General features: G+C 33.2%; 1 protein-coding gene across 1 annotated transcript; it reads right to left on the bottom strand.

The window, feature by feature from the left end:
• Window positions 1-1353: 1353 nt before the first annotated feature.
• On the bottom strand, window positions 1354-5803 carry LOC120090539 (rac-like GTP-binding protein ARAC1). The gene is made up of 8 exons (XM_090307251.1): window positions 5681-5803; window positions 5263-5514; window positions 4665-4752; window positions 4468-4577; window positions 4272-4335; window positions 2150-2214; window positions 2002-2067; window positions 1354-1913 (listed from the first exon to the last, which is right to left on the bottom strand). Exons 2-8 carry the CDS (start codon window positions 5359-5361, stop codon window positions 1812-1814), a joined length of 594 nt encoding a protein of 197 aa, XP_090163377.1. The 5' UTR covers window positions 5362-5514; window positions 5681-5803; the 3' UTR covers window positions 1354-1811.
• Between the last annotated feature and the right edge of the window lie 8604 nt (window positions 5804-14407).

The following is a 14407-nucleotide window of genomic DNA, read 5'->3' as shown; positions in this document are numbered from 1 at the left end:
TTAACCAAAATAATCAAAACAAAATCATATATCTTTTTTATATTACATAAAATTGCATCAATTATCTTTGGCCCAATAACTCAACTCTACACCCTAAACATAAACTTCCTAACTCTACAAATATATTAACTCTATACTTCATAATTCAACCATATACGTATACACTAATTTATTTTATTTTAAATAAATTTGAATTAATTAAATATTAATTATGGTTCAATTACTCAAAACTAAATTGGTAATGTAACCATTCCGTTAATCTTTTTAAAAATATATGTGTCTGGGTGAGTTTGAATCCATGCCCGCTCATTTGTTGTAAGGTACCTCAACTACTGTGCCCATTTGTAAACATGGTTAAAATTTTTGTATCTCTATTCTTAAAGAGATGAGAAATGTGTTTGTTTGACAAACGAGATTCTTACAAAAATGAATTTCATCTCTTCAAGGGATGACGATCAATAAAACTATAATATTTTCGTAACAAGTTTTAAAAGAACCCATTTCTCGTCTAAAAGATAAAGACCATCTTTTTTTATTTCCTAACAAGTTTAAAAAATAACAACAACATAATAATAAAGAAATTCTCAAATGTATCCCCCGACTATATATAGTGAGAAAGGAAAAAAAAAAAAAAAAAAACCCCAAATTATTAGAAAATGACCGAAATGATCATCTTTTGAAATTCTTCCAATACCGAGTACACACAATATCTCCTTTTTTGTTTTTAAGTTGAAATTGATGGTACTATAAATTTGTCATTTCCTTTAACTTCGTACATCCCATTCATTGCTTTTATTGAGTAGCCATTTTAGCAGCATTAAGGCATGTTTGAACTCGATTATGAAATAGAATCACCTGCCATTTTGAAAATCACTCAAAACGATGATGTAAAAATTACATTTAAGAGTATAACATTAAATATCAAATTAATTTGAGTAATTAAATACATATATCCGAATGATTTGGATGACATAATTTTAACAATTTAAAAAACACTCCTACACACATTTGAAGAAAGTTTGATATCTTGACGGTAGAAAACCATTTTGTTCTTTTGAAAAAAATGGTTATATAAACATTTTACAAAAGAAAAACAAATTAACCATCTGGACAAAACAAAACATCCACAAAAACAAACTTGAAAACAAAAAATCACAGAATTAATAAGCAGTTGGCAAAATGTATTTTACTAAATGAGAACAATTCTTCAACCATCTATGAGATCTAAAGGAGAAAAATAATAAATCACATAACTTAAAAAACTCAAGCAACTCAAGCTTGGGAGCTTCATTTGAAGTAGAAAACAACTCCAAAGAACCTATTTATGGCTCTATGCTACAAAAAAAAAACCACTAATGTCAAGTCAGAATGCAAATTTATAAATAAAAGAATCCACCAATGTTTCTCTCTGAAGCACACACTTGCATTACAAATCCTTCCCCTTCTTCCCTCCATACATACACTTTTCAAGCACATCATACAAACTCCAATTGCCCTTTTTTCCAAACAGATTGCTTCTTCCTAACCGGTGTCACGTTCCAGTATCCAGATCTCTATTAGTACATAATTAAAACCAAAGGCTAATAAAGGTCAGGAACATGTTGTCTTTTTAATTCGATACCACGTCGTTTCCTGGATAGCAGTAACAAACTACCCGTTGATGCTTCACAGAGATTGCGAGTAATGCGGGACAGAAAAATAAATCAGACTTTTAGGCCACTACAGAATCAAAAAGAAAGAAAGAAAAAAAAAGGATGAGAGAATACAGGCAGACAAAGGGTGATGTCATGTTTTCACAACTAGAATTTTGCTCATAATATCGAGCATGCTTTCTGAGCTTTGCTCTTCTTTTTCTTCTGCTTTGGAGGTTGAAGTACAACCCTAATAGCTGCATCAAAAACTCCCTTCACATTCTGTGGTTACACCATGTTGAAAAGCAAATTAATAGTCCATAACTACAACGCCAAAATACTAGGTCACTCGCGAAACGTATACAAATACCTGCTGAGTTTTTGAACTGCACTCGATGTATGCAGGAGCCCCTATCAGCTTTCTAAGCTCCTCTCCCTGACATTGACATGAAAGCCAAATTACATTAACACAACAAGAACAGCTTGAAAATAAAAAACCAATCAAGACAACAATTTACCTGAGCTGTTGAAATAGGAACTGCGCCAGGATGGTCAATGAAGAACTGCTTATCATCTCGAAGATCTACCTCATGAAAAATCAACAAAAGTAATAAATAATCCAGGGAAGTCATTGATGGCACACATATTAGTGCATTAACCATAAATATGAATATCACAAAAATAGATCCCATCACTGAATTGGAGAAGATAACAGACAAAATCAATACCATTAACTTGTAGAAACCTATCTCAATCAGCAGCTGTATTATGTAGTTAAATGTATGGATATCATGATCTAATTAAGCAAGAAACACAAATCCATCACCAGATAACTATCAAGATCACAATAGCCAAAAAGTTATAAAGAAAGTTTTTCTTTCTTCTATGCAGCAAGTGAAGTCTAGGCTTGCTCTAAGCCAATAAATGAAATCCAGTGACTGAAATCTTGTGTCACTTGTCCACAAGATCAACCACACGACTGGTTAGCTTCAACCATGAAAATGGTGGTGATGTCAGATGCTAAGTCCTAAATATGATTTCAATTCCAAACATTCGGCATTCTTGATAACATGGCCACTCCCAGGACTAACATCTAGGCAGCAACGCAACATTGTCATTATTATAGGGTTTATTTTACGATACAACTTCACAAGATACTTGTTTTTTTTAACACATCCGTGAGTGTCCGAGTCAGTTTGTCCACGCCTCAACATTTTAAAATCCTAGAAAATGGTGCTTTTAAGTATGGTGTATCCATTCTAAGGTTTTATTAATTTTTTTCCTTAATAATTAATCTACTTTAGACTTCCAAGTCAATTGGAGAGCTTTCTTTTACTGCTCTGGCTAATAGGAAGGGTTCTCTTCCTCCCTATTTGTACTCTCCTTTTAGTGTGAACAATACTACATTCTTCAAGAAAAAATGTAAACGAAAAGAAGGTTAAACATACAGTATCCTTATAAATTGACACCAGCAATTATGAAGAGAAAGGGGAGTAGAAGGATTCTAATTATATCTCAATAGAGACGGTATACCAACAAACTATTCTACAAGCTACCGTCAGCAATCTTCACATGAAGTCTAGCTGAAAACTAGCTGAAAATACACATGAAGATACCAGGTGGCCAACACCAGCCCAAATAAATTAAAAGTACAGGAGAGGGGCAGATTCTTTAAATGTGCAATATATAATAACAATGAAGAAAAACAAAAAATACTGGGTCACATGAAGGGCAGATTCTTAAAATGAACAGACGATTCCCCACCACTTAGACTCACATTCTTCTTTAACATATTTGAGATAAACTAAGAAGGCACCAAGGATATGGATTATACTTTATTCATTGCTCAGTTTCGCAAAGTACTTGGTACAGATTGCTCCATATGAGCTTTACGGCCTACTCCCAGCGGATTGGAGGATTTTGGAGGCATTGCTGCATCTCCTTCTTCGTTTTTGAAGTGAGGACTCTATGGGCAATTCAACTCTTCATCACACTACAGTGTGTTGGAGGGTAACAAGATATTTTCTTGTGATACGGTGGTGCATTGGTCTGAGGTTTGAAGTTATACACACTTGAATTTCATTCTAGAGCCTATATTACTAACATACATTTTTACACACCTTTTCCTTTCATTGCCCTTTTTTTATATCCGTAAGTATCTGGACCAGCTTACGCGCACCTCGACTAATTTCATTGCCAAAATTCTAGAGCCTATGTTGCATGCAGAATTTCATTTTTGGGGGCGGGTTTGTTTCTGGAGTTTCGGCTCCTCTGGCTGATATTTTTAGCAGTATTTTGTTTATACTTGCCTATAGTTTTCCAACTCCCATCAAATGCATTTATGTGTAATAGTAATCCGAGATGGGTAATCAAGATTAAGTGTTATTCGTTAACGGCAGACATTACTTATCAAGTTATCAGCGCAGGCATTCATCAGTCAGAGTAATACTTACCTGATTTAGAAAGAAAGCATACTTCTTCAAACGAGACATGATATTTTCTTTATAAGAGGATTTAAAATGAGAAACGACAGCACAGCCTAAACAAACATAATATAGAAACTATATTGACAAATAAGCCAAATCCTAAGAAGAAGCAAATAACAAAAAGGTTCAAAGAACATAAGAAAAAATAACTTACCAAGCTTAGTTCCAACCAAAACAATAGGTACTCCTGGTGCATAATGCTTCAACTCTGGAATCCACTGAAAATTATGCCAAAAAGATTGAAATAAAGCATTAGTAACTATATATTGGGAACTAAAAACGTTCAAAACGTGGGAAAAATCATTCTATCATAGAGAAAAACTTATATACCATACCATATCTTATTTTACCTTTTTAGAAACATTTTCATAGCTGGCCTTGCTAATGAGAGAGAATGCCAATATAAAAACATCTGCCCCACGATAACTCAAAGGCCTTAGTCGGTTATAATCCTCCTGTCCTGTTACATAGAACAACAAATTCAATCCCAAGAAAGAAAGTAATAGTAGCACTAAAAAAACAAAGAGAGAATGGATTAGCAAAATACCAGCTGTATCCCACAACCCTAGGTTAACAGTGCTCCCATTCACAACCACATTTGCACTGAAATTGTCGAAAACTGTAGGCACATAATCCTACATTCGAGCACATTTCAGAAGGAAAGATTACCAAATGTAAGTTTCTTACAAAACTAAGAAAACATTGTTTAAAAAGAAAGAACAGATTCTAATCTTCTAGAGAAAAGTAATAAATAAAAGGCAACATGCAAAAGAAGATCATATCAATTTTTTTTTTTTTTCATTTTTAATAAAGAAAACATGGAAAATAATAAAATATCAATCCATTCCTTCAATTTCTGCAACGCAATCATAGACCACGCTTCAAACATAAACTCTTACATAAATAAAACAAGAAATTGATGCCAAATGGCAGAAGCAAAACAGAATATCAAGAAAATTCTAGATCCCATATGTATGCAATATCCATTGGCTAAATGAAACCAATTGTTATTACAAGGCAAGACAAAGGCATTATGAAATATTGTAAGTCATATACGTTGATCCTAGCAATCAAAAGAAGGCAAAAAAAAGGGGGGGAGGGGGTGGTAATGATAATAAAAAAGAAAGAGAGAAATAAAGACTGACAGTGGGGAAGGTGTTGCTGGTGTAGGAGATAAGGAGACAAGTTTTGCCAACAGCTCCGTCTCCAACGGTGACGCACTTGATGAACCTTGAAGCGCTCATTGTTTGAGGGGGGGGGGGGGGGGGGGGGGGTGGGGAGGCCTCAGATCGTGAACCTGAGGACAAAAAGAAAGAAACCCACTACTTAGACGCCGTGATGAATGTGGAGAGTTGGTCGTTGCTCCGGCAGGCGGTGGACGGAAGTCAATAGCGCATCTGAAAGGGGAAAAAGGGGGGGAATTGAAGAAAACCCTAAAAAGGGAAGAAAAAAGAGAGAGAGAGAGACGGGGAATTGAAGAAGAAAGAGGGAAAGAGAGTAACAAAGGAAGAATTGAGAGAATCAATGGAGGAGTGGTTGCAGAGAGAGAGAAGAGAGAGAAACCTTTGAAGCCGGGAAATAATGCCGATGAAGCGTTCGTTGAGCAAACCAATCTTCGCCAACAAACCTTGGTTGGTTCAGTTCTTTTTTCCCCACTTTATTTCTTTATTTCTTTCTTTATTTTATTTCTTCATTTTAAATTAAAACCAAAAATCCTTTTTTTTTCTATTGGGTTGGTTTTTTTTTTTTTAATAAAAAATATTTAAATAAGGTTTAATTAGAAGTTTAGTAACCAAATAATGTCTAAAAGTGGTCTAAATTTCAAAGTTCAAACATTAAATAAACTTGTAATTAAATTATAAATCTGGTTGTTGAGATCCCGTTTGATAATATTTTTGTTCTTAGGTTATGTTTACATGGGGAATGAAAAATAGTGTAATTTAAGTTGATTTCAATTGGACCATTAATCGAAATAGGCCTCGATTGTAAACTAGTGTGATTGTTAATGTTTACTCATCTAATTTTTCAAAAGCAATATGATTATGATTGAGGCTGTTTATTTCAAATCATTCATTTAAAAGTGGAACGAAAATGATAAAAACTACCCATTTCTGATGGACAACATTGAACACCGCCCTTCACTCCCATTTCAAACAATGTGTCGACCGCTTTAATCCATACTTCTTTATTTCCTCACATTCTGCTTCCGATTTCCATTTTCCAGTATTCGTCGACCATTTGTTCGCTCATCCTCATATAAGTGTAACATATTTTGCCTTTTACTTCGACATTTTACTTTATTTTAACCGATAATCATCTTCAATTAACTATTTATAACACATACAATTAGGGCTTTGAGGAATGCATATGTTCCAATGTTGTTCGAAACTGGAACTTGCATGTTTTTTGTCGTTACTTTTCAAGTATTATAAAGTCGCCATTAATCTGGTCACACTAGTTTATTTAGTATTCCATTCGTTCATCGGTATTTATATTGACTTTATTTGATTTTTTATATATTCCATTTAAACTTATCGAAGAAATCGATTTCCTTATCGTTTATAGGTGTAATTGTGTGCTTCACTGACGGTCATGTCGATTAGGTTATATAGCAGTAAGTGGGTAGGAAGAAGAATATATCAATAAATCAATAAAAGCATCAGGATCTTAACCGCTATCGATTTCACTATAATAACTGGTAGATCGACAAGACGAAGAAAGGGGGTTATAAAATTGTTAAAGCAACTGAAATCGCTATTATACTTCGAATAACCGGTAAATCTGTAAGATAAAGAAAAGGGGGTTATAAAACTATTAAAACGGGCGAAATCGCTACCAATACTTCCATCTGTAAAGCGGTATCGCCTCATTTCAAAGGGAAAATGATGGAAATTGTCACAAAACTATGCTTACCAAATATGTGAGTCCCACCTGCATATTTAAACACAATTGGATTGAGAACCTTTCCAAGCTGAATCAGATTACAAGATTTCATTATGGATGGTATGATGGACTCTACTTTTAATTACGATTACGGATAAACGTGTAAACAAAATCTAAAGTAATCTGATGGAGCCCACAAAACGAATTGTGATTGATTTATACCCATTTCCCCCATGTAAACGAGGTCTTAGTTTTTTGTTTTAGAAAATTTATGCTATTTTTCTCATAATATTAGGTTTGAATTTTAAAACCCGTTTGGTAATAATTTTTTCTTTTGTTTTTGGCTTTTGAAAATTAAGCCTATTTCCACCTATTTCTTTTAATGATTTACATCTTTCTTAAATACAATTGTTGAATTCTTAGCCAAATTTTAAAAACAAAAACAAGTTTTTAAAAGCTACTTTTTTAGTTTTCAAAATTTAGTTTGGTTTTTTAAACCATCGATAAAAAGTAAATAATAAATAAATATATTTAAAGGTGGAAGTAGTGTCTATAGACTTTATTTTTTAAAACAAAAACAAAAAATCAAATGGTTACCAAATGATGCCTAATTAACCATTAATTTTTAAAAATAAAATAGTTAACAATATGTAAGGTGGAGGAAACGAACTTCTCACCTCAAAGTTAATTGTACAAATTTATGCCAAATGTGAATAAACTTTTGAAAAGGAACATTTTAGAGTTGTGTTAGTATATATCTAACTTTCAATTAGATTCAATATCCTCTATTGAATACTCATCCATGAAAAAAAAACTGAAGAAACTTTTAACTATATATAATAGCTTTATGAGCTTTAACAATGTCTTGAGATTGTTAATCTTTAAAGTTCAATTTTATGTCACTTAACCACGTAAAGCCTAATTTTTGTTTTTAATAGGTTAGGAAATTAATTAGATATAAAATTAAGAGTTCAAATAATTGTTAATAATTTTTAGAGTTTAGTGATCAATTATAGACTTTTAAATTCGAAATATCTAAATTGAAGATTTAAACACTCATTCAACGTGATTGGAACCTATAATTTCTTTCTTTTTTAATTTTAATTTTTTTCTTTTCTTTTTAAAAAGAGAAAAGTTTAAATTACAAATTTAGACCACACAACTTAAGAAGTTTGTGTTGAATGGATAGTCTTACCTTCGTTTCTACCATTTAATTTGGTTTCTAACATTTCAAAAGTTTCAATTTAGTCTTTACAAATCGTGTCTTTTATATACTCAAACACTCACTCATTTCCATGTATTATTTTTCTAAATTCTATACAATAAACTAATGCACGTAGTAAAATTTCATTATCACTCACATGAAAATGTGTCGCATACTAAATAGAGTAACAATGAAACGAAAAACTTAATTATAGATACCAAATTGAATTAAAAATTAACTATAAAAAAATGGAAACTAAAATTTTATTAATCTCAAAATTTAGTATATACCCTTAATGAACTGGATATTGGAGGATGGATTTTGTGGCCTTTTGTGTTTGCTGTCCTGCTGGTTTGTGCAGCCTAATGTCATCATTGTTCTTTTAAAATTTTGAAAGACAGCTAAAATAATAACTAACTGATAAATATAGATTTTCCTTCCTTAAAAAACAAGATATTTGTATTTATATTAAATTAAAAAAAAACAATATAAAATGTATTTCTAATCCATTTTCTATTATTAAGTATGCATTAATAAATAATGTCTGTTAGTTATAATGATTTGAACATGTTGCATATTCAATTGAGAAAAACAAACCAATGGTTTGGAGTAAATAGTTTTGTTTTTATTAACCATTTGTTTTGACTAGAAAAATATATAGAAAAGTTAAACTCAATGATAATCCATCGTTCTATATTTTTGAAGTTGAAGTTTCAAATCTATGTACCTCACTCGTTGAAGAAAAAAAATCAGTAAAAAAGGCTCACATTCATCTATTCAAGTGGTATATTTGAGTTATATTTATATTGACTTATTTGAGTTTTGTGCTTTGTAGGTTGTTTTGGATCTAGGCATTTAAATATTAAAATTATAAAGTAAAAGGCGAACTTACAATATATAGGTCGGATCATAATTTAAAGTTTAAATCACAAATTTAGTCCCTCAACTTTGAGGCTTCTATCTAATATGGTCTTTCAACTTTCAAAATTACAAATTTAGTCTTTAAACTATCGAATTTTTAAAATTCGTAAATCTACTAGACAGAGTTGAATGTTTAGAGTTTCATTATATTGGAATTGGTGTTCTAAATCTCTCTTGTATTCTTGTAGTTTGTAAACTTTGTATAGATAAATTGTTATTATTAAAATAATTGTTATTTTATGAGCATACATTCAATACAATAAACAAGGATCCTAGGTTATTTTATGTAATTTAAACATGTATATAGAGACATATGGGTAGATCATGTTTAAATGATAACCTAAACGGTCTATAGTAGATGGATAAGGCAGGGTACCTTATCCTGGTGATACTACAGATACGACCCGTTTTGTAGATGTTACAAGTGTTGTCAAGTGCTACAAATGATCTAATCCTGATAATTCATGTGGAGACATGTGAGTAGAGGTATCCTATACAAAGAGTTTGTTTAAGATCGAACCACAAAATGACTAGTTTCATTATATAACGTCGTTAATAGTTGAGACTTACATTTCACCAGGATGACCATAGGTGACATGACCTGAATCGTAAGTGAGTTGTGAACTCCTGCCTATAAAGGCAGTCCTTTGATTTGCATGGGTGAGAGTGGCCAGACCGCCGACTCAATATGCCTACCATTTTGGAGATTCATCTGACTGGAGAGCTAGAAACACAGCTACACAAGACAAAATTGACTCCTTCCTTGATATTGGGGTAAGTAGATAAATTGCTCCCTTAAGGGCTGATTCTGGGGCGAATAATGTGGCCACACCCTCTCTGAAGAAATCTCGACATGAGAAGATCATTGAGAGGAAGTAGATCGTCCAAATTCCATTGATTATTGAATATAAAATTTACAGTAAACATACAAATAGATATGCATTAAAAATTAAATTACAACATGCTTTTACTAAGAAAATAGGTTTAAAAAAACCTCACATTTGAAAAACCTTTCTTCAAGTAATCCCTCGTATGAGCCACGAATAGATCTCCTTCCTCGTGGATATCCTTTTTCACCCACGGACACTACCAAGCGAGAACCCTTTGTATACTCTTTTGGAATTAAAGGATTCAAGCAAGAGTTGTGGGCTTTGCTTGAATCATTGGAAGATGGAAGGAGAAGGAGAGGATGAAAGGGAAGTTTTCTTCAGAGAACCTTTCTCTTTTCAGATTAAACTTCTCTGTGTGTGAATTCTTGGAAGAAGATGACCTCTCAACTTCTTCTATCACAAGTTAGTTATTGAGAGAATAATGGGAGGGAGTTATAACTCCTTCCCTTTTATTAATTTCAAACAAATTAATAAAAATAGAATATATGATAACAACTTTATTATATACATTATATGTTATATCAAATATAACATATAACCTATAGTTTTATATTGCATCAAATATAACATAAACATAATTTTTATTCTCTCTTAACTATATATGACATTTAATATAAATCATATTTATATTAAATCCATTTATATGAATCTCATTCATATAAATGATATTTAGATCACATCCAAATATTTTATTCCTCTCAATATAAATCATATTTATATTTAATTACATGAATCTCATTCATATAATTGATATTTGAATCATTTTCAAATTCCTCTCATAATGTACCAAATACATTATAATTAATTATACATATATAATTAATTCCTTCAAATAATTTGAACACTTCAAATTAATCCAAAGATTAAATCCCTGTTGAGCTACAGTGGGGACCTTATGGACCGGTAGATTGAAGCTCCAACGATACTCGAATAATTAATTAAACTCTTTAATTAAATTACCCAATATCCGTTGACTGCCGATCACTTCACTAAAGACTGATAAACACTCTTCACACTACAGATAAATTTATATGTCCATTGGATTCCAATCAACAGTGCGATGACCCCTCACAAATTGCTCGTAAGTACAGCTGGGCCAAAATACTGTTTTGCCCCGGTGGTTACATGTAACTCGTTAAGTACCACTGATTCCTCCAATGAATAATAAGTCATAGTTCCACTATGACCAAGTCCTCTTGGGCCAGGAGAGGGTGTGGCCACTATGTTCAAGACCTGGAATCAACCTTTAAGGGAGAAATTTATCTACTTACCCCTATATCGAGGAAGGAGTGAATTCCGTCTTGTGTAGCTGAGTTCCCAGCTCCTCAGTCTGACGAATCTCCAAAATGGTAGGCTTATTGAGTTGGCAATCTAACCACTCTCACCCATACAAATCAAAGAACCGTCTTCATGAGCAGGAGTTCACGACTCACTCAGGATTCATGTCATGTCACCTATGGTCATCTTAGTGAAATATAAGTTTATATTATTAACGGCGTTATATAAAGAGACTAATCATTTCGTGGTCCGGTCTTATACAAATTCTTTGTATAGGATGTCCCCACTCGCATGTCTCCACATGAATGATCAGGAATAGATCATTTGTAGCACTTTACAATACTTGTAACACCTACAAAGCGGGCCGTATCCATAGTGTCACCAGGATAAGGTACCCAACCTTATCCATCTACTATAAACCATTTAGGTTATTATTTAAACAAAATCCACTTATATGTCTCTACATACTTGTTTAAATTACATGAAATAACCTCGGATCTTAGTTTATTGGATTGAGTATATAAAATAACACTATTTTATTAACAACAATATGTTTATACAGAGTTTACAAACTACGAGAATACAAGGAGATTTAGGACACCATTCCCAACAATCTCCCACTTGTCCTAAAGCTTAGGGAGACTAATGTACAATACAAATAAAGTACAAAAAATACAATAAACTAGGGCATATGCTATACCCCAGTAATATCTCCTATTTGCCCTAGACAATGTGCCACATATCCCATAGACCTAGATTTTCTAGATGAACCTCGAACACTTTAGCCGTGAGAGCCTTTGTAAACGAATCAGCAACATTGTGCTCTGACGTGATTTTCGTGACAATCACATCACTTCGATGCACAATCTCTCAAATCAAATGATATTCTTGTTTTATGTGCTTGCCTCTTCTATGACTCCTAAGTTCCTTAGAATTTGTCACAGCACCACTGTTATCACAATAAAGTGTGATGAACAAAAATATATTTGGAACAACTTTCAAATCAATAAGGAACTTCTTAAGCCAAACAACCTCTTTAGCAATTTCATAAGCAGCTATGTATTCGGCTTCCATAGTGGGGTCCGTGATGCATCATTGCTTGATCCTTTGCCATACTATAGCTTCTCCATTTAGAGTGAACACTGACCCTGATGTGGATTTCCGAGAATCTTGATCAGTCTGAAATTCAGAGTCTCTGTATTCTGTAAGGATCAAATCCTTATCTCGATACACGAGCATATAGTCCCTCATTCTCCGAAGATACATGAGGATTGTTTTGACCGTCGTCCAGTGATCTAATCCTAGATTAGACTGATATCTACTGATAATCCCCATTGCATAGTAAATGTCAGGTCTAGTACATAACATTGCATACATAAGGCTACCAATAGCCGATGCATAAGGAATCCGTCTCATTTCCTCAATCTCTTGAGGAGTCTTAGAACACTGTTCCTTAGACAAAACAGTTCCATGCCTGAAAGGTAATAAACCCTTCTTGGAATTGTGCATCGAATATTTGACAAGCATCTTGTCAATATACGATGCCTGAGACAAGGCCAATCTTTTGTTCTTACTGATGGAACACGAGACATACGCAGCGGAATTAGGATCTAATTACACTCTAATTGCTTTTAATTAAAAGAAAACTAGCATGCAAAAAGAAGGAAAAATAGTAAATTAACTTACCTTTGAAGCTCCCGAAAACCGCTTTTCCTTGCTGAATCTTGACCCAACTCTTTTGGACCCCCACTAGAGTTGACCTACTATCCTTTGGACTCAGAACCGGGTTGTGGGACCCGATGGATGAAGAAAACTGAGAGAGAGAAAAGAGATGGAAAATAAGAATGAATTTGGGTTTGGGTTTTTAATTTTTCAGCCCAATTATGAAAACCATTTTTTTTGCAGAAAATGGAAAAAGTCTTTTATCCAAATTCAAAAGCCCATTTTATAGAAAAACTATGCAATATTTGCATGATCCAAATCCATAAAAACCCAACACCTATAATCCATTATCTAAGTGGGCTTAATGTCTCAACTATGAGCCAACACTTAGCCTACTATTTTGTTAGTGGAGTTATCCAATAAAAGTTTGAATTTTCCTACTAACTTTAGTCAAAGGGCAAAATAGTCATTTGGTCAAAGTCAAACTTTGACCAAAAAGTCAACATTTTGACTTTTTATGATTTTTTCCGTGTTGATTAATTTGACCTCCTGAGCATGAATCTGCATTCATTTTCTTGAAATTCAAAACACATTTGAATATAAGGTCGGTCAAAGTTTGCCTTTTCAAAGTAAAAAAGTCAACTCTTTGACCATTTCCATTATTTTCGAGCTTCCGAATATGAACATATTCATATTATTGATATTTAAATCACATTTAAATATTAAAGTTGTATCTCTAAACTGAAAACCGACTACTATATCACATATACTTGTCGGTTTCTCTCTCTTCACCTAATTCGAACAATTCGAATTATTCTATCATACTATTCTAAGTTTATTCCATATGAGCTAGTAGGAGAACCTAATGGACCTATAGATCATGGGCTCTAACAATCCGAGATTAACTGATAAAACTCTTTAATCTAATTAATCAACATTTGTTAACTAACAGGTCATTCCACTAAAGTCCCGTAGTGCACTCCCCTCACTGTAGATATATTTCTGTCCTCCTGATATAACCATGATTAGTAAGCTAATCCTTCACAGGTTGTTCGTAATCTCGGCTGGGTCATAAAAACTGTTTTACCCCCAAGACTACATCTTGTTCCTTAAGTTCCACTGATCCTCTAATGAACAATTGGTTTAAGGTCCAACCTATAAACCGAACCCCTCTCGGGCTAAGGAGAGGGTGGGGCCCCTTGTTCAAGACCTGGATTCCGTACGAAAGGGAACAACCTATCTACTATCCCTATAACGGATAGGAGTGAATTCTGTCTTGCACCTTATGTTCCCAACTATCCACCTGATCTTACCTCTGAAATGGGAGGCTTATTAGACCAGCGATATTGAGCTGCCCTCACCTATGCAGATCTAAGGATAATTCCAAGTGAACAGGAGTTCATAGTTAGCTTAGGATTAAGATTAAGTTACCTAGGTCATCAATTAACAAAA

This window comes from Benincasa hispida, chromosome 11 (genome assembly GCF_027475165.1).
Source record: "Benincasa hispida cultivar pf3 chromosome 11, pf3_genome.v1.1, whole genome shotgun sequence".
NCBI lineage: Eukaryota > Viridiplantae > Streptophyta > Magnoliopsida > Cucurbitales > Cucurbitaceae > Benincasa > Benincasa hispida.
Note: the sequence above shows the minus strand (reverse complement) of the source record. Positions and strands in the feature narration are given on the sequence as shown.